Here is a 21,508-nt window from a genome sequence, read left to right as displayed (position 1 = left end):
AGGCAATAAACGCGATTCTAACGCACTTGCCTCCAACACGTGGCACAGGGGCAGCCTCAAAATCTGGCGTGTGAGATGGTTGGGGCTTTTAAAAAGGTTTCCATTTCGAGCTAACTCAGGCGCGCGGTCGCAGCCTTTCCAATGTATTTCGAGATGTCGAACTAAAGGTACAGCTTGCTTTGGAGTCATACCCAGTAACTTGTCACGAAAATAAGGCGCATCGAATTGAATTGGAATTTCACGGTGCGCGCCGAGGCAGCGGTTTCCGACGGATGAGCTCTGCAGCTGGCCCGCTTGCTCGGCATTCCGCACAAGCAGGTGACATACAGTACGTGTCATGGTTAGAGGGAACACGGGAATGCGGCCACTGCCCAAAGCGAAGCGCTGCCGCCGAGAACCGGCGAGAATCGGCAAGAAAGGTGCACGCGCATGGTGCTGTCCATTCGCGCCAGGTGTCGGAGGTGGCGCTTCGCGAAGCGTGGCGGCCTTGCGTTGCTCTGTTCCCTCTAAGTGTGGCACATACTGTACGTGTTTTGCATGGTGGCGCTTAGGGCGAGTGGGGGGGGGGGGGGGGAAGCGGAATTTTGTGCACGTGTGGAAGCGAAGGAAAGATAAGGTATTTTTCTACAACCAATCCAGCACAAAGTGCGGAAGAGAAGACTGGGCCACGGCCGCCCTTCCTGCTTTGTTTCACCTGGCTGATCAGGCTACGGCCTACGTCATGTCAAATAGGAGCAGACTATAGTCGGATACAAGGCAAGTATAAAGCGGCTTTTTCCTGTCTAAGGGCCCCTACTAGCCAATGGTGTCGGCCGGTTTTTCTTTTGAACCTGCTTGCGTGAGTATTGGGACAATACATGGATTTGCTTGACCACTTAATGAGGGGACAACAATGAAAGTAGGGAACCATTCGCTTTCATCTGCCACTCCCTGCGTTGTCGTGTTAGCAGGTTTATTAGAATCTACCGACGCCATTGGCTGGAAAGGGCTCCCTTTGACGGGGAAAGGCCTCTTTTATCTTGACTTGTATTCGACTTAAGCGCAGCAGAGTCTGTTACTGCGATATGTTGCATTGTACACAGTTAATCTTGCTTGTACCGAAAATGAGAGATAACACAGAATAGAGCAGTCTGTAAAACCAGAGATGATGGTAATAAGGTGGCAGTATGTATGTTTCAACTAAGCGTAATACCGTTAAACTAATGCGATGAGTTGCGCCACTTTCTTGAGCGTGCAAAAACAAAACAATAGCGTTGGTCCCAGCAGTGAAATAAATTTAATGGTCATGTTCGCGGCTGCTCGATCTGAGTAATAGCAGCGGATAAAAAAAAGGACAAGTGTAATTCTCGCATTCTGCCAATGAGTTACAAGCTAGGCGTAATCCTTTTCTACTTTCATTCAAATTTTATTCACGATCACCAGAAGTTTCCACTGTGTTAAACATGTTATATTGCTGCGGCTACAAGGCAATGCTTCGAGCACGTCATCAAGGTGTGGCGCTTGTTCCGTGCTCTTCAGGCATTTGAGGGGTTCGTCCCCAAAAGCCAAGACCTAGGAGACGACGATGCGAGGCTGTCTTACCTCCTAGACCTCCTGAACGGCGCTGGCTTGAAGCCCCGCACCTGTGAACTCCTGTTCGGCGTGCCGCACGACTACAGCAAACCCGAGTCATTCATTGGTGAGCAATCTAAGAAGCTTGTCGTGCATCTTGCCACATTCAGAAAGCATCGAAGTATCCTAGGATTCTAGGAGTAAGATAGGGATCGTTAAGTACACTTGGCCGAGACATACAAGAGAGTGTGATCAGGGCCCGACCCGTACCCCAACTTCCGTCCCTTTCAAACATGTCCTTTTCGGAGACACCTGATAGTCCGAAACGCCGCAAGCGGATGGGGTGGCTCGATCCGCCTCACCAGCTTCCGGCGTTTTAGCCAATCAATCGTCGCCGAAACGGATGCTCTCGAAAGTGATGCGAATTGGGATACAGACCGAGTTTTCCAATGTTTTGTGAAGAAAGGCAAACATGTTGTAATTGCCCGGTACCTTGCACAAACTTGTGGGGATAGGGATGAATCCTGCTTAAAGCTGATAAAGCTTGCAGTGATAAAGCCTGAGTTTTAATGAATCCTAAAAAAAAGCCACTTAGTACGCGCCCGTAGCATGTAATGAAAGTGGAAATCATCGGTGCAACATTTAGAGAGAGACAGAAAACAGCATGGATTCAAGATCGCACGTTTCGGTGTGTTTTTTGGTAAACTGAAATGGATAATTTGGCTTTGGCAGGGCATTGAATGGTGAAGAAGATATTAATAGCAGTCTATTCTCAAGGGCCGCTTTTCCCTTGATCAGGGATAAAACAAGGTGTAATGACATCCTAGTCAAAATCAGGAGGAAGAAATGGGCTTGGGCACAGGACATTTAAGGCGAAGAAATGATAACCGATGCTTCTTAAGAATAACGGAGTGGATTCCAAGACAAGGAAAGCGTAGCAGGGAGAGGCGGAAGGTTAGATGGGTGGATGAGATTAAGAAGTTTTGCGGAGATAGGGTGACCGCAGCTGGCACAGCACATGGTTAATTGGAGAGTGCTAAACGCCTTTTTCCTGCAGTGGGCGTAATCAGGCTGATGATGATGAAGTAAGAACTAGAGTTAGCGAGACCATGATTGTAACCTTAGTTCCATTTCGTGCCAGAAAATTCGACTGCAGAAGAAAAGAGAGGAAACTTTAAGTGCGTGGTCCATTCTTTGCTTTGAGTCCTTCACATTCGTGTTCGCGAATAACCGTCACGCACATTACTGATTCATTCGGCACGTTTCTAGAAGTCAACGCACACCACCATGAAGTTATTTTTAAATGGCATCGAATGGCATGGGTTTAGCAGGTACGCAAGAAAAATTTCGGCCAATGTGCCGTGTGGTATTTTTGTGCAATTGATCCGATGTGTGGCGACCACTCTGATATAAGCTACACGTTACACTAATAAGCGGTGCATACTATAGGCGCGTCAGATGACGCCACCGTCCCTGTTTCTCGTGGTGGGCTAGACACCACACCAGCAGAGAGGTCGATACAGCTGAACATAAACGGCAGGCGGACACTATAGTGGGGAAGCCAAAATATGTTAATGCGCACCTACATTGTATTTGGTCATGCTGGGTTATTTGCTGGAATATGTTACTTTCATTAACTTCTATCCTTCTCAAGTGTGCAAAACCATTTTCTTTCCTATACAACATGCTTAGGTGGAACAAGATTCGTTTCAATCATTTCATGTTCCTGTATCTCCGATTTTTTTTCTCAGCCCGTATTCTACAAGGTTATGAAGTGAGAATCGGAGTGTAGCTGCTCTTTTATGTTGCTTGGTGACGCTTCCTGCGCCCACCCCTACAAGTACATATACCAATGAAGCAGAGCCCCATAACGAACAACCTTGAGACAAACCCAGACACAGTCGACAGGCGAGTTGAAAAATGTTCAAGGGCAGCTGTTTAGAATTGGTGTTTCTTCGGCGCTCATTTCGTATTTCAGACATGCAGCTGTCACTGAATCCAGCAGCGTCCCTGGTAACGCACAAGGAAAAAGAGCTCCTCAGAAAAGACGTTACCGAAGAAGTGATGAAGTGGACGATGGAAGGGGTCTTCGCCACAAGGCCCTCACTCTACCTGGTGCACGCAAGAAAGACGGAACTAAAGTGAATAAACAGCTGTGCGACACATCTCATGACTCTGTCACACAATTGCATTAAAGGAAAAAAATTATTTACGAGTCCATTTATTATTGCGCCTCTTTGTTCTCATGCACCTCCTCCAGGAAATTACTACAATCCTATCCTTATCAATTTTCTTCCAGTTGCTTTGGCTCAGTAGCCAAACTATTCAGAGGCCTAGCCCAAGCGGACCGCCAAGGTAATCCATTTTGAGGCTGCAGGATATTGGTTTAGCCGAAGTGAAAAAAATAGCTCTGGTTTAAACTCTCGTTAACCCTGGCGGGAAGCGAAAGCTTCCTTTGCATGGCTATGTTCACAAACGCCACACACACTACGGAAAGGATTGCCTTAAAGCTTCGATGAAATGCCCGATGCCCGATGGGGCAGCTTCCACCTGCCACTGTGGGCAGATTGTGATGACTTTAGTGGCCACATGACCTGTCACGTGACTGCACTGACGCTGCCCTCTTGAAAACCTATAGTAGTGAAGCTTTTCGCTTCAAAACCTTCTGCTGCGTCCCGTTCTTGGAGTTTGCTCTATAATCGTTGGGGAGAGCCTCCATTAGTGGCAAGCCCGTATCACGTGACGGAAGCGTCACCCTTTTGGACGGCGGGGACGTCCCGTGGGGGGCTGCCACTTGAGAATTCGGCCGACTGGCACAATCCTCCCCGCCATATTGTAGGGGCCTCTCTGCCTCAACACCATCTTCCTCGCTTGTCTGCAACTTATGAGGTAGTACAGTCGTCCACAGATCTATCTAGAGCATTCGAACTCCGCGCCGTCAGCTCTCCGCATAGCTACATTCACCGCCTTGTAGGCAAAAACAACCGCATGCTACCTGTGGGATTCGAACCCACTACCTCCGAATTTCGCCTACTGTGCTCTAACAACTGAGCAACGGCCGTGGCTGTCCAATATTCTAATTAGGGGGTATTTGTGTTGCGTGTAACCGAAACCTGAGAGTGTTCACCAGCGCTATCCTCATCTACAGCGGCGGACGTAGAACGTCCTGCATTACCACGAGTGTCACGTGGAACATGGTCGAATGGGAAGGGCGGAAGCTGTATGAAAACCTTGTTATGGGCTATTAGCATGAAACATAAGTGACAGAAAATGATCGTAAAAAGATTACTGTTGCATATTTGCCAACATAATGCCATATCTTTTCTCCTCGAAGTTGCGCCGACACTCTACAACTATCAATATCTCGATCCTGAATGGGCAGACACGAAGAGCCACTAGCATTCGATGCGCATCATTATTATAACTAGCCCAGCTGCGTTCGCTGCTTGACAGTGACCTCTTCTAATGCTCTCTAATTATCCCTACTTAATTGCTCCAGCCCCGGCCTGGCTATCCCAGCAAATTTCTTCATCTCATATGTGTAGTCTCATGTAAACCCACTCTTATGACTTCCAAGAGACGCTTGTGATTGTGATTTGTGATTGAGCGCTCCAGTTTCTCCAGTTCAGGGCTGCGCCTGTAGAGAAAAACGCGCGCTGCCCAGGGGCCGGTGTGATTGGTCCACTGTGTGCAAGCCAAAACTATATCGTCCATCCGACAGCCACTTTCGTTACGATAAAAGCATTGAAGCCGGAGAGTTTTCAGAGGGGTGAACGGGTGAAATCCACAATAGGTCTGATTGGTGCGTTGAGTTTCTTCACTTTAGGAAGGCAGTATGCCACAGGTGCTAGCCGCCGCGGTGGCTCAGCGGTTGTGGCGCTCGGCTGCTGACGCGACTGACGCGGGTTCGATCCCGGCCGTGGCGGTCGAATTTCGATGGAGGCGAAATTATAGCGGCCCCTTTGCTGTGTGATGTCAGTGCGCGTTAAATATCCCCAGGTGGTCGAAATTATTCAGGAGCCGTCTAATACGGCACCTCCTTCTTCCTTTCTCGCTGGTATTCATAAAGTGCTCTTCATGGATCCGCTTTGCTAACTGTCGGCTCTGTGCTGTTATTCCAGCAGTTTATTTGCGTGTGTATTTATGAAACAATAGGGCCCATCAGGGCTCGTTTTTACTATGTTGTTTTTTCTTTGCAGGAGCCCAGCGCCATTAAACCCTTATGCTACAGAAAGTATTCGCTGATATAAATGAGTTTATTATCCTAATGGCGATGCATGCAGCTTATATTTATTATGATTCTGAAGCAGTTTGGCTTGCTACATGCCATCCTGCATAACATAGAACTGTGAGCCTAGAAGACGATGGCCTCTGTTATACAAGAAGGCCAGGGTTTTTGGCTCGCGTGCATGTGTGATTCTTTTCAAATAATGACCCGTAACGTTGCCGCAAAATGGTCGCCGGATTTTGAGCTCAGGTTTGCAACTTGCATTCAAAACGCTTTTATTTGTCGACTGATTTTAAGAAAAAAAGTGCTCGTTTCAAGGCGTACAAAAAATATGCTAGTCTCACTGAACATTTTCACACGCTAGGACAATTCCTGCTTTTATTACAGCAGCTAGGGGACTTTCTTTCGTGCTCTTACGTTCTCACGGCCGGGATATGCTACCGCTGGGATATCACTGCGGTAATAACGCATCGCTTTGGAGATAGCAAACTTACTCCGAAAAATAACACAAGATGCTACTAACTTTTTTCTACTTTCGCGAAGAAAGTGGTGAATTTTATTTTTTCCACTCCCGTCCAGTGCCAAAGCGCTTTCATATGGTCCTCGGCAAGGAAGTAATTCATCATGGTAATTACAGCGGCAGCGCCGTAGGCAGTGCAGCAATAAATTTAAGTAGTGAAGTATTTAAAGAGATAAGTTGCGTATCGCGCTTAGGTTCTTTTACATTCATCTTCGGGTCGAAATGCAGTGAAATTGAAAAAAAAGGAAACAAACAGACGTGTCCTGCCCCCGCTAATACAAATACTGTGCTGGACCCGTTAAAGGAATGAAAACTGCAAGTGCCTCTTTTGTATTTTTGAAATAAGCTAGTACGACTGCTACACAAACTCCAGCAGCTTTCTGCGGGAACACACCACCTGCGTAGATTAACATCGGATTCCAATTCCACCTCGGTCGCTTGAAATGCGTTCGAAGATGGTGTGAAAGCACCAAAAAGAAAACGTTGCCCCAAATCACGTAAAAATCTAGGCAAATTTGGGCACTCAAGAACTTCTGAAAGTGCGGATATTCTATGGGCGCTGTTGCTGGCAAGCCCTCCGTAGGATAAATTTTTGCTGAAAACTATAATTCTATGGCGTTGTCCACAGTGCCTATTAAAGCGTATGTAGAAGCGGAAACACACCTTCCAGGCAGTATGGAGTACTTTCTGATCTAGTGGTTTTTACCACGCTGGTTGTGGTGGTGAGCACTACATTATAGGCTTACTACCCATCCCTACCTGCACTGGGGTAGTACTTGCACGCTAGCTGATATTTATATTAGACCATTTGCAGAAATCTATGTGTCAGCTTCTCCGCAAGGCTTGCTTTCCGACCAAAAGGTCTCGTTCCCATAGGACACTCTCGAATTCTCTGTGGAAGCCAAAAAAGCCAACTTCCCCATTTATAGTAAACTCAGGAATGTCGCCAGTTTCCTTCAAGATGGCCCCGAGAGAGCCACCGAAAGAATACAATGGTACAGTATAGAAAAGTGGATTGCAGTCGACCTTCTGTAGCAGTGCAGTAGAAGCTAGGCAGGAAATAGAAGGGAATGGGTCTTTGTTCCTGCGCCCACAGTATTGAGCTGGCTCATACTAAACTTTCTAAACATTTGCTGCTGATCATCACCCCCTGTGCAACTTCCTCTCTTGACCCCTCCGCACCCCTAGCCAGAACAAGGAACAACCCCCCCCCCCAATGCGGCAAAGGATGGTTTCCCCCCTTTTCCTGCCTAGACTCCAGCTGCAGGCAGAGTGGGACCATCCGAACTTTTCATTCGCTCGAAGAATGTGAGTGTTGGTCTGGGTTCGAGACATTCTGGTTGAAAAACAAGCCTTGCAGAGAAGACTTAGACGTTTCCGCGAATGGTCAATTAAATATCATAAATGAAATCAAATTAAAGGTTTTCGCATGTTGGTAATGTGGCATGCTTTCGCCCTGTCCAAGTTGTTCATAGAACTTGAAGCTCCGGGCTGAGAAAGATGCAATATTTTTATTTTCTTGACATTAAGAAGTACTGACGACGAGGCAGCGGTGTCAGGCAAACAAACTTTATCACCGTTTATCACTCCGTTTAGTACAGCCTTGTGAGTAACTGCCCAGTGCAACAACACAAATCAAGAACAATGGCAATGATGTCAAAAGCTTCCACGTTTGAAGACTCTAACATGGATTGGGTGACATTTCGTCTTCAAGCACCACTGAAGGGAGTTTCTCTAAATGCAGAATTCAAAAAAATAGAAGCAGAACCACAAAACACTGATAAACTGAGTTCATAACGGTGGAGGCTGATCCTATCAAATAAAAATCAAGGGAAGTACGTGCATTAGTATTCCTTAAAGGGCCTCTAAAACACCTTCCGTCAAGAGCACATCAATTCGCTGAATCACTGCATTATGTTGTACCACACATCAGAGTAACTTTCCGACCACTTTTCCAATTCACGTTAAAAAGCCTTGGACCCACATCTTAAGCTTCGGCTTCCATCCGGCCTACCAAGGCATGAAGAAACTGTTGTGTCGCCTGTGGCTTGGTGTAGCTTTCACCAACCATTTATCGTTCTTAATCGGTACGGCTGATAGCTCTGCATGTGCCATCTGCGGGTAAGACGAGACTGTACATGACAATCTTTGTGACCGCCCTGCCTATAGCGACAAAGGGCAGTCTCTCTGTCGTGCGCTGAGGCGTCTAGATTCACACTCACTAGCAGAAATGAAGGTCCTCGGCCACAGGCCGCGGCGATCGTCGGCGGCAAAGGCCTCCAAGGCACTGATCCGCTTCTTACGAACTTCTGTCCTGCACAATATATAGGCTGTGACATCTACAAACGCTGACTTTTCATAGTGACTCCTTTCTCTTTCATTTCCTGTCCCCTCACCCCCTTCCCCTCGTGTGTAGGGTAGCAAACCGATTATTCTTCCGGTTAACCTCCCTGCCTTTCCTCTTCCTCCTCCTCCTCCTCCTCTACAGACAGCAGATAAACCATAATCAGGCGCGAAAGTTGTTGAGCGCATTCGGGGGACTTTTTCATGCTCGCACCCTCTTCCGTCGCTGTGGTCCTGCCTATGTTTATTTATTCACATACCCTAAAGGCCCTTTTCAGGCATTACATATTAGAGGGGGGGTGTAAGTTACATATAAACAATACTCCACACATAGTTCTACAAGCAACACAAATCCAGAACAACAGGCAAAATTGGAAAAAATACAGAAAATTCGAAGTTGAGCATATGCAGGAATCGAGCCTTCCTAATCAGAATTTATTTGTAAAAAACAATTTAATTTTTGCTCAATGGCGTCACGATTTAAGGTGAAGACAATATCACCCGGTGACTTATTCTAGTGGTGAACGGCAAGAAACAATGGTGAATGACTAAAGAGGTGGGTACGTGCAAACATGGGTTCGATTTTGGGAGCGTGATCTGAGTGCGCAAAAATACGGTGGGCGGGTCTAATATAGTATGAAGCGAATGAAGAGTGACTGTGATACAATCTGTGAAAGGGTGATATTAGTGCTCGTGCTTCTCTTTTCGAGTGATGGTAGCTTTAGCGATGCTTTGGTTGCCGTTATACTGGACTGACGTGAATAGTTCTTAGTTATAAATCTCGCTGCTTTATTTTGTATGGACTCCAGTTTGTGAATTAAGTACAATTGATGCGGGTTCCAAATTAAGGATGCGTATTCTATTTTTGAGCGGACGAGGGTAGTGTAAGGTAAAAGTTTGGTGGCAGGATCAGCTCAGGGATTGCTATTGGTTACGTTTTTTCAGACGTGAGGCAGCTGAGATGGCCGCAAAGCTCCGCCGCCGGCAGTGGGGCCAGCTAAGGAGCGGCGAGCGCTCAGCGTGAAACAAGTGAAGAGTGTAGATGGAAAGGCGCGAAGACGCTGAAATTTTTGGTTACGGTAACACCGTGTCTACAAAGCCAGCAAATTCTTACTGGAGGGAATTCATGATGCGGCGTTTTTTAACATCACACGCGTACTGCAACTCTATTAGAGCCTCTTTTTAAGCAACATAACACATCCATCTTGCACCGTGGGTTTTGCGCCGATAGTTTTTACCATATTCCCCATCTTGTACTCAAATCTCACTTTCTGCCAGGCCTCCTGGGGGATGGGGGAGCCTCTTGCTCGGCCTCCAGTTGGCCGTCATTTCTTCCTACGCCTGGCAATTTCGCGGTGTGGTTGGGGCAACGTCTCGTGAGTCATGGGAGAACACCTAGTACTTCCAGGAAATGGACCTCTCCCGGCCTACGTCATCAGCGCACGTGTTTCCTTGGGCCGATGGGCTAATCATGTGCCCTACTGACGAGGCTCTGACGGGAAGAAAGGCTGCGAGCTGTCTCGAGTGTCGTGGAACAAAGACGGCCTGGGAGCCGAGGACATCAGCAAAATCGGTTCACAGCGGGAAGGGTGACGATTTTGCCAACACGGCCCACAACAGGGGCGGTTCGTGGAAAGGGTGGCAACCACCTTGCGAGTCTTATGAGAAGCACTTCGAGGAAACTGGGCGCGGAAGTCTGCCTGGGGATCCGGGAGGGTAGGGAGGGGGTAGGGAGGGGGGGTGATTAGGCGTGAATGGATTCTTGGAACGCGTGAAGAACTACCTGTGCTGGCACCTTGTATAATCGCGATCCAGTGCCAATCAGTGACTGAAGTGGTCGGAGTTGGGAGAGTCTGAGCAAACTGGTTTGATTTACAAAAGGAACAAGCACCTGACATAGCGACAATTAAAGCCACAGAAAGCCAGCTGAAGAGGGCCTTCTGGTAGCCCCATGTCCAGCTGGCCAGGGGGAAGAGGTGCTAAGCTTTTTTTCCCGGAAAGCCGGGTTGGTTACAAAGGCATAACATACCACACCACTACCAGGTAACGGCCCTTCAGTACCAGGCACGCAGAAACGTCCTCCACAGAAGCAAGGAATGCAGGGAGCGAAGCTAAAGAGAACAACTGTGCCATTCCCGATGTGACCGGGTTGTCTTCACGCGAGGAGCCGACGGAGAAGTCGCGCAAAAGTCGGAAGAAACGAAAAAAGGATAAAGCTCAGCGCACGCCATCTAAAAAGCAACGCACTTCCACTGAGGAGCAACCCTCGGACTGTAAGAAGCAACAGCAACCAGAAGCCGAAGCGGACCGACAGCAGCCAAAGTGGGTCGGTGGGCCTACGCCACTCTGGCTGAAACACTTTCCCGAAAGGAAGGAGTACCCCCCGTTTGCGTTCTACCTTCACACCCCCAAAGGCGACGACCGCCGTTCGGAAGCCCAGCGCTTTGTGGAAGACGTTTGGCCAGTGTAACTCCTGCAAGATGGCGACCCGCAATACAGGCAGTCATTCCGTGGATGCAACGAATACGTGTTAGGAGGACTGATGCTGCTTGAAAAAAAAATTGCCAGGAAGAAGCTGTCGTTGTACGTTGCATGCTGTTTCAACTTAATTTGTAAGTCTCTTTCACTGGGTATTTGCACTCATCATTGAGCGCTCAGATTGGTTATTCGAATCGAATTTGTGCAGTCATCATGAATAAACGGATTCATTTTAACTATGGCGCCTTTAAACCAATGGGGATATCTGTGAGCTCTGCGACATTTCAGAAGTGCAAAACTGCAGTTTTTTTTATCGCAAATATTGTGCTTAGCTTTTATGAGGGTGTTTCCTGTGTCGGGACATAGTAGGGTAACGGTGGGCTGTCCTCTATGTTTATTGCCTATTTATCTTCTTGGCCTGGTGGACGCCTGCTTAGCAGCACTAAACATTGAGTCATAAAGGCCAGCTCGGCAGAAGCTATGCAGGCGCGCCGCTTAGGGTTAGAGTGTTATGGAAATGGTTGCCGCAGGGAATTGATAACTTGCATAGGTTGCCTACATGTAAAGTCGGGGACGAAAGTGTGTAGACCATGTGTTGCTCAATCGAAGTTCATAGCTCTGCTTTTAGCCGGCGGCTGGAGGCCGCACTTATGGAGATGAAAGTCAAATTTTGTTCGTTCTTTCATCTCAGCCTTGCTTAGTGTGTGGACATCCTTTGAGGTACCCCTTGGTGACGCCCGCTAAATTTCAGGGATGCATTTCTGGGGTTCTCGTGGAAACCGCGCCATTTTGGCCCCCAAGTACACTAGCCCAATGAGCTGATCTTGTATAGGCAGCCTACAAAAGCTTCTACCTCTGTGTGCTGTGGAGATGAGGGTTGGAAGAAAGGGGCTGATGGCTGGTCGGCTGCCACCAGATTTGGGCCATATCGTGGTTCCCTGTGGCTCTTAAAAAGGACGCAATGCCCCTTTGCAAGCTCTAGCTCCTAGCTGCAGGAGTCTTTTCTTCTAAAGTTGCGCCCCTCTATCAGGAGCAGTGTTGTAGGCGTTACCGAAAAAAAGTAATTAAATACGTTACTCATTAACTACAAAAAAGGTAACGCGTTATCGCTACGGAAAAAAGTACCGCACGTTACTTTGCCGTTACTTCACGACCATGCATTTTAAGTTTTCTTCACCTCAAGAACTTACGATAACAATTTTATAAAGCTCACATTTCACATATAACGCCTAGCCCAAACAACGATTTTACGCGATATCCTGATTTAACGAGAATACTTTGCGCAAATGTGCTGGAGCTTAGCAATGTTATAGTGGCTAAAGTGTCCTGTAGAGAGTTACATGTGTAGGATTCTAACTGTGTGGCACATGATGAAGCCATCTTCTGAATGTGACAGTAAACACAAAATGACACTCCAACATCAATTCTAACTTCACAAAGAAAACATATCGCTGAACGCTCAACAAATTTAGAGTAATTCTGAAAAATGTGACGTTCTAAAATGCTCAGCATGCTTCCACTCTGTAGAGAGTTGTGCGCTTGAGTGGTTTGGGAAGGGGAGGTAGTTGAAGGCAAGTGTGTGAATGCGTGTTCGTGCAGGTGTTTCGTGCTTTATGGCTATTCCGACTTTTTTTTTGTTGGGTGCGTTGTCAAGGGCAGCTGTTTTCTGGCATGCATGCGAGCCCCAACAAAGGTTGTCGGGAGCACATGTACATATTGTTTATTTACATCCCTTTAGATGCTCTGCGCTTTTTTTTTTCTAAAAAAGGGGGCGGAGTGGGTCCCGACTGGAACAAAAAGTAACTAGTAACGTTACACCTCACGTTACCCGAAAAATGTTAACACAAGTACGTTACTCATTACAATTCTGAATAGGTAACGAGTACGTTACTAAGTTACCGAAAAAAGTAACGCGTTGCCAACAACACTGATCAAAAGCGAGGGGGCGGGGGAGGCTAGATGGGGGCGAAGTTGTTTAGAGAACTCGCCTTCAGCTCTGCACCCAGATTTTCCTTCTTTTCTTCTAGAAACAAGCTAATCCATGCAATGCTCCCAAGCCCATTCCCCCAGTCCCCTTTGGGCTCTTTTGTGCTCCTGTTTTCCAGCCTTGGCTACTCTGCCAATACAATAGCAGGTGTAGGGCCACAAAGCGGCAGTCAGAAATGGCCGCTCACTATGTCTGAGGGTCGTTTCTGGCTGTTTTAAGCTACCTTGTGCGAAAACATATGCGGCGAAAGTCCGTCTGGTTGGATTCTGGCGATAGCTGAGAGAAAACTGACGCCATGCAACCAGTATCTTTTTTTTTGCCCAATGTTTCGGGACCTACTTTAGGGGTGAGTAAAGTGTGCGAGCAGCAGCTGGGTGCTGTCTTCGCTCCCTCTTTGTTAGCACGTGGCGTAGTCCACTAATGGCCGATTCACACGACGATCCGCTCGCCCATGGCCCGCGCATCACGTGTTCATGCGCCACTAAAAACTGTCCTGCAATCCGATGACGTCAAGCGGAGGCCACGCACCAAAAGAGCAGACGACGCGCTTGGTGTACCACTGTTTCCAGATTATTTTAAAGCGTTTGGCAACGCTGGTTCAACTGGTTTTTCCCCCCGACCCATGACTGTGATTGAATGGTGCAGGTGCGGCCCTTTGCCCAATTCCTCAATGACCTGGGCCGTCTTGCTAGCCGAGTCGATCAATTTGTCATGGTAGCGAACGCCGTGCAGCTTGTCAAAACAGCGCGCCAGCTCAACGTCACTCAGCGAAATGCGGCAGCCGAAATACTGGCAAGACCGGTGGTTGCCAGATCTGGCGCGCGCATCTTCGCGGGCCGCCGCTAATTCCCGCGAGGGGAGAGGCACTTGACCTTCCTTGGTTGTCCAGTCCGCGGGCAGACAGCACACCTCTGAATTTGGTCAGGCACGAACACGTGATGCGTGGGCCGCGGGCGAAAATTCCGTCGTGTGAATCAGCCATAAGGTACGCAGAGGGGAGCGTTCCTGGAGTCCTATTCATCGCCGCCTTTGTGAGCCGGGTGTGCCAGACTCCACATGTCGCCCCTTGAACAGGTTTGGCTCCATGGCCAAGTCGCTCACCTCCTGGAAGGCTATTCGGTTGTCGGCTCGTTCACAATGTTCGTCGAGGGGGTTGAATTCTGAAATCATTAGTCGGACGTCATTTTTGTGTTGCCTTATTCGTTGGTGGAGGTTTTTTGTTTCGCCGATGTATGTAGCCGGGCCCTTGGAACAGGGGATTTTGTAAACGAAACCTGGTTGTTTTTCTCTGGAGACGCGGTATTGCGGTCATGGTAAGAAGCCACTTATTGCCGAAGCAGGTTTGTGAGCCATGTAGATTTCACGTTTTCCCAGAAGGCGTGCAAGTGCCTCGCTGGTTCGCCTCAGGTATGGATGCACAATGCAGGAGCGTTTCGTTCCACTGTTGGCTGGTCCCTCTTGTCCTTTGAGCCTGACAGCGAGCAACGGGTTGAATAAAACCACCTAGGTAATCATTCTTCGGGGGCGTTCACACTTGTCCAGAAATCCGGCGAGCGAAGCAGATTTGGCCGTTTTTGACGCCGAGCGAGGCATAAAGCGGCGCGGCGAGGGCGATCGGGCTGAACCCAAATTTTTCGCGTTCGCCGCCGCCGCGGCGACCAACATTTCGGCGCCTGTCGCCTCGGAATGAATTCGTATTTGTTGCGGCCTTTTTCAGCGCGTTCAATGGCCACAAATCGGACACCGGTGCATCGCTTCGTCTCACCTCACCTATAAGCAAACGTATAAGTGATAAATTTGCTTTATTTTTTATTTAGAGGGACGATTCTGCCGCTACTAGGCCTAAGAGGAGCGCTAGTTTTGTTGGCAGTACTAGTTCCTGTCCTGACAAGCAGATGGCGCCACTCGGCTGGGCGTTTCGCAGCGAGTGTTTGCATACGCTGAACTAAAAATGGGAATGTGCCTGCACTTACGTACGTACGCGTGCATACGGTTATGGTACACAGACAGCATCGATTTATGCTCGTTTCTAACCATATCTGTGTACGCCGCGAGCGGTGATGTGGTGGCCGGAAAGTGAGTGGGAAATTGAGAAACAGCAGCGGCGCGGTGGTTCCGCCTCGCCCGGGCCTCAACAGATGAGAACAGGTCCTAGTTTTCCCGGTGAGCGAATCCGCTTCGCTCGCCGGATTTTTAGACAAGTGTGAACACGCCCCTCTGTAGGTCGGTGAAAACGGCGGCTTCTTTTTTCTCAGCCTCGGAAGAGCAGATTGACTTTGCTCTTCTCAGAAGAGAGGAGGCGACGGATGCCATGTGGCTAATGGGATGGTTGGAATGAAAATTTAGGATGCGGCCGGGATGGGTTGGCTTCCTATGCACGCCGAACTTGAGATCTGCCCCTTTTCTTCTTATGAAGGTGTCCAGGAATGGCAAGGGGTTGTTCACTTCTCGTTCCATTGTGAACTGAATAGAAGGCTCGACTGAGTTCAGGTGCGCAAGGAAATTTTCACCCTGCGATGTCTTCAGAATGCAGAAGCAGTCGTCAATGTAACGAATGAAGACTTTCGGTTTTCCTTGAAACGACATCAGTGCTTTCTCTTCGATGGCCTCCATCGTCAAGTTGACAGCAGTCACCGAGATAGCGGCGCCCATGGCAGTGCCGCTTCTACCGAGCCTTGTACCGCAACCTTGCCTGACTCCTACACGGTTCAGAACAACATTTAAAAATTCAGTTACAAATTACTCTGCACCAAATGAGCTCATATTTTGCCCAGTTGTTCAGAGATTGATAACAAACAACGTGCACTAGACAGCTTGAGTCTAAAAAATGGTATCATGGCTTCTTTAAGGACCAGAAGTTGTCGCGCCTTCGCATTGCATGCCCAGCCCAAGCCCGTTTCTTCCTCTGGATTTCGACTACGATGCCATTAACCAGCGTTTTTTCCCTCATCCACTCAGCCCGGTTCCTGTCGTGTAACCTTAGGGCTGTGAAGGGCCGCATACGGGAGGCCCCGGCATTGCTGAAAAGAACTAATCAGGCGACCAGTGCCCAAGACATTTTCCCTGCCTTCAAATTTATCGACCCCGACATGTCGGCGAAGACGGCGGTGGGGAATGCGGCGGGCGATGTAGAAGACAGATGTGCAAAGATCGCCAGACGGCTAAAGAGGAGAGCCTGCGCGCTGTGCCCTACGCAACCGCAGTCTTCCCTGCGGTTTGCGCCGTGCTTCGCCCCCCCCCCCCCCACCGGCGCGGGAAGACGGGTTCGTTTGTGCGTTTGTGTGTGCAGGCCGACAGGCGACCTTACTATAGCAGCGGACACGACGGGCTGCGTAATGGCTCGAGGTGGCGGAAGAGGTCGGCGGCTGGCACCAGACGGACTGACTGCAGAGAAGGGTCGCCCTCCGTGGGACACCTGATCCCCTTCGACCCATCCCCAATGGCGCCATCGGCCTTCCCGTCGTAACAGCCGCGGATTCCTAGAAGTTTGGCAGGTGGCTTTGGTCGGCTGTGTGAGCAGCGACGACGAAAAACCGTTGGGCGAAGATTACCCAGAGAGAGAGAGAGAGAAAGGGAATCTCCGGAGAAACGCGGTGGGGGCAGCGGAGACAAAGAAGAGAAGTCGAACAGAGACGGACGAGGCGAAAGGACGCATGATATCGCGCTGGTCTATAGTCAGCGAAGCCGGACCTCAGCGTCCGTAGCAAACTGACCGCCAGCCGAAACGCCCAAGAGTCCTGTGGCCTCGACCGGTCACAGCACCGCCAGCCGAGAGACGCCGGGAAGAGAGGCAGACCCCGGAAGAGCCGCAGCAGCCGCGGCCCGCCGACGCGAGACGATTGGAGTGGAGCCCCGATCTGCCGGAGCTACAACCAGAGGCTCCTGAAAGCCAGCGGTGAGCGGACCACCAGTTTCGCCTTCAGGCAGAGAAGAATAAATATTGTTTTGCCGGGTTACCGCCTTGTTGGCTCATTTCTCCTCGCTTCAGCAGGACCCGTAGATTCTGTGACTGACCCCCGACAGGTGGGAACGTCACAGGGCTAAAGAAAGCTAAAATTCAGAAAATAAGTCGACCTCACCCACGCCACTCAGTTCCCTTGCAACTGCGTTTTTAGAGCGAAAAAAAAAACGAAAAAGATAAATAATTGAAAATTGTGGCGATATCGCCGCTCCAGTAAGCGGGCGGAGCGGTACACACGACAAGCAGGCGTCGGGGTCGTGGGCTCGTTTCTTACCCTCCGTGGTGTGCTCTTTTCCTATGCCATAGGCTTGCTGCCTTTATTTACGAAATAACTTGATTATCTAAAATAGCCATGCTTTGTTCACTTAAATTCGCTGCTTTTTTTTGCGCGCAGTTGATTGACACTTCGAGGCCACAGTTGACCATTGCCAGTGTGCAGTGAGCGTCCAATCTATCAACACCGCATTGCAGCAGTGAACTCAGCTGTGCACAAATATCTCGAATTTTTTCCCCCACATCAGTCGCGTTGCAGTCACTGATATGATGCGAACAATTTCAGGTACGCGATTTTTTGGGCACTGAGGAGTTATTGGCAAACAAATATCACAAACAACACGCGACTGCTCTAAAAAATGCGTAAGTAGGCGATAAGCTCTGCAACTAAGGAGGCTTGAGATTCATATCTTAGAGCCGTTGAGGAAAAAAAAATAGCATATATTGTTTCTACAAATTCCAGCACCCTCAACAAGACTCTTTTGGTAAGCAGGAGACCGGCATGTCGTCATGAGCGGCTAAGTTCACTCAGTTCGGGAACGTTACATACTCCGAAGTGTCACTTTCAGCGCACCAGGAGTAATGAGAACCGTTACGAAACGTGCATGAGCTAAGCACACGTCACACAGCTTTTTTGTGCTGCTTTCGCATGTCACCTTTCGCAGAGTCGACAGTAATTCCTTCTGCAGTTTGGCGCATTATCGAGACCGTTTCTGTAACAGCCGTGGCATAGATATACACGGCAGTGCATGGAAGTGGTTATGTTGAATTCCATTGGCAGATAGAGAGCGCTCTGCCGGATCACAAACGGAGCGCGTAGTTCAGGCGGAGTTCACTCCCTCCCATTTTGACAATGGAATGCATGCGCTCCCGCGGGGGCACCAAGAATAGGTCGAAGTTCAGGCAACATGGCGGCGCCCATCGAAGCGCGGCCTCTCGCTTCACCAGCGATTCGTCCTTGCCGCCACTCTGTCTTTCACGTTCACGGCAAACAGAAGGCGCACAAAGCTTTCGCTTTATGTGATGATGCCCGCATCACAAAATTCTAGTGATGAAACGCGCCAAATTTTCAGATTGCTTCCTTATTTACAAAGCTGCTAGGCTTAGAGAGTACGCGTCGTCTGACGTCAAAAAGCGCGGGAGGTTCAAACACGTCAACGCTTTTGGTCTAAAAAGCGGTCGCAAAAAGAATTGACCGCGATGGAATTGACATCCTGTTAAGGAAATTTTTTGCTTTAACTTGTGCGGACGCGAACAAAACGAAAAATAATTACATTTGGGAGAATTCAATTTTAAAAAAAGTAAAAAATACTGCTTGTACGTTGCCCGGATCACCGCGTAGCGACGACAGGAAGACAGCAGCCGGTCGTGACCGGAAGCAGACGCGGGAAAGTAATACGTCGCGCGGGGTTCCGGTCAAATCTGCCGATTTCGGCGGAGCAAATATCGCTGCTCCACGGAGCGATCCGGGATCGACGTCTGATCCCGATCTGCCATTGGAACAGACAACTCGCACTCCCATTTTTCTATTGGAATACGATTGCTCCCAACAGAGCAGAAAAACTTGATCCGGATCTGCCATTGGAATTCAACATTACTTTTTTCTTCCCTTTCATATGCCGACAGCCCCTGAGAACCCATATTGCGCGCTCCCTGTTGATTTAAAGCTCGATTTTCCACTGCTGTCCCCTGAGGACAACCAGGCGATAACGCAATTCCCTTTGGTCTCACTTAAAGGGTAGAGAAACCGAACACTAACAGGGGTGATGGCCGGACGCCCCTTGGCCGCTGTGATCTCCGTCCTCAGCGCAGCTCGCTTGCTTGACGACTCGCTTCGGGTAACGCTTGTCGTCAGCTCCGATGGCGCCAGTTCCTAAGGCGAATGAGTCGGGATATTAGGAATTACAACGTGCAGGGAAGACGCACCCACCGCGAGACCTGCGGAGAGGAAACTTCCTTTGTCTATGGTGACACAAGTCTAGCAGCATTCATATGGGTTAATTAGTTTCACACATTCTAGGAACAGCCGTTAATCACGTTGAGTGCGTCATTCGATTGTTCATCAGTAAATAGGAAGCCTATAAACACAAACCAAAGACAATCACCCTGAACAAAAGAAAGCGCACAAAGCCAATGGAGGATAACGATATTCAGCAGAAGCAAAGGCACTATTGGCGCCAGCATGTCTCGAGGATTGCCACCAAGACAGAATCTCGCGCCAGGTGTCTGCGGGGTGCATTTACCGCGCTCGCCCGGTCGTTACTGCGTGGGACAAGCGGGGAGCAGGGTTCTGCGAAAATCCCTTTAAGGAGTCGCTACCACGGGCCGCGAAGTGGTTCCGGATGTGTTCCGATTTTCCCCGACATCTCCACCGACCGGACTATCCCTGGCCTCGCGGGCACAGCGCCAGAGTGGGAACGGATTGCCACCGTGGCTTGTCTGCGTGCTTCGCCGGCCATGCTTAATTGCAGAACCACTGGGGATTATCTCCCGACGGGGCTGCGCCTCGGTTTCTTCCAAGTTCACCGACCGGCGGAGAGCGGGGCCGACCACCTGACGTCGCCTGCCAGCCTGACGAGGTCCTGGCCGCACACCCCTCTCCCTCGGGCTCAACTTGTGCCAGGGGCGTGTCCATGTGTGCGGAGGTGTCTGTTTGTGTGTGATAGCGCAAGTTTTATCCACACCCACCACGGCGAGGGCGACCCCTACCTGGGGAATCTAGGGAAGACGCAGTGTATACAACTGACTGCAGATGCAGTTGAAGCAGCTCACTTCAGAACTCAAAAGCTTGTAAATATGTAAAATAAACCAAGTCTTCTTCCTCCACTAACTAATCCTTCACTCAGCGGCAACCCTGTCCTGGACGGAGCGGGCGTCATCTTGACCGAGGTTGTGTCGAGAAGCGACCCCGATCCCCACCTTCAACAGCACGCAAAGCAAACTTCTAGAACCCGTAGGAACTGGCTTCATTGTGTTCCAAGAAGGATATTTTCAATTATTTTAGACACAACAGAACATAAAATTCAAGTCCATCTGCGCGGTAAAGTAGTAGACATAGCTGTCCCCCTCCCCTCTTTCCCTAGCGATGGGGCTGACACCACAGCCAATGTAGATTATTATAAGACACATGTGCGCAGGGCGCGTGCCGCAGTCCTTCATACCTCTCGTACAGTTTCTGGACTCCATGCAGTTGTCGTCTGTGCTCTGAGGCGGCCTGGCCCAACCAACCTCCCGACTCGCGACGACCAGCATGTATCCCCATCCCCCTCATTCCATCGACTTCTCTCACCCTCGGCCGTCAGCTGTGAAGGGCAGCCAGGAGGTATCATTCTATTGCTCGCCACTGCTAGCAGCCCGAAACGGATGCAGCTTGGTGTGCAGAAAGTGCGGATTGGCAGCCACTCAGAGCAGATGCTGATGTCAACTGTCGATGGTCGTGCTGTTGCGGCATTTTCAGGGAGACGACTACTTTCTTCCTTTTAAGAACTCGGCCCGATTATACCTTTCTCCGGTTTTGATTAAACGACCCGGGTGAAATTCGTGGCTGGTCGCTGTAAGTTCTCCCGCCATGCAACGGCGACGCTCTCCAAATCGTACCACGTCGTAACTGAAGGTGCAATTCAAGAGCCGGCCATTTATACTTTTTCCTCTCTGCGTTGTATATTTTCGCATCGGTGTCTATTCCTTCTAAGCACTCGTGTTTAAAAGGCTGCAAAATAAAAAAAAATCAAACCTAAGGGAACCGCCCTACCCACGCCGTCCTTCTTTCGAGGGAGGGCCTCGAATCGATGGTGTCGTGTTCACGCCGCAAACGTACAGGCGTGAACAGGCTTGTATGGCAGCGCACAGGCGGTCGTCTGCACAGCAAACGGAGCGAAAATTTTGAGCAGGTACTGACTTTGACTGCCAGAGCCCATGCTGAAGCTAAGATGCACAGAAATGAAAGCAAGGAATGAACAGCACTTGAGCGCTATGATTTTTTCCGCAGCACACCATTCCACCGTTCTAATGAAGTTTTCTCACAAATATTACATGTGAGCACGTTGATTGCTCAACTGAAGTGTTCGCCACAAGTAAATGCTACCGTGATTCAGCTTCCTGACTTCAAATTGAAGCAAACGACTGTCGAGAGCGAAACAATCGCGTTATGCAGCGATTTCATACAGC

The 21,508-nt window shown here is 49.3% G+C and overlaps 1 protein-coding gene across 1 annotated transcript; it reads left to right on the top strand.

Moving 5' to 3' along the window:
* The first annotated feature begins 1,144 nt into the window (after positions 1 to 1,144).
* On the top strand, positions 1,145 to 3,721 carry LOC144129659 (uncharacterized). Its single transcript, XM_077663770.1, has 3 exons — positions 1,145 to 1,150; positions 1,519 to 1,678; positions 3,530 to 3,721. Exons 1-3 carry the CDS (start codon positions 1,145 to 1,147, stop codon positions 3,694 to 3,696), a joined length of 333 nt encoding a protein of 110 aa, XP_077519896.1. The 3' UTR covers positions 3,697 to 3,721.
* Positions 3,722 to 21,508: the final 17,787 nt, after the last annotated feature.

Source organism: Amblyomma americanum, chromosome 4 (assembly GCF_052857255.1).
Source record: "Amblyomma americanum isolate KBUSLIRL-KWMA chromosome 4, ASM5285725v1, whole genome shotgun sequence".
In the NCBI taxonomy this organism is placed as follows: Eukaryota; Metazoa; Arthropoda; class Arachnida; order Ixodida; family Ixodidae; genus Amblyomma; species Amblyomma americanum.
The sequence above is the reverse complement of the archived record's forward strand: the minus strand, read 5'-3'. Positions and strand labels throughout refer to the sequence as shown.

Bases quoted from the DNA above. Each gene is read 5' to 3' on its own strand.
- LOC144129659 (XM_077663770.1), top strand. The intron at 1,679-3,529 runs GTGAGCAATCTA...TTCGTATTTCAG, and splicing joins CAAACCCGAGTCATTCATTG to ACATGCAGCTGTCACTGAAT.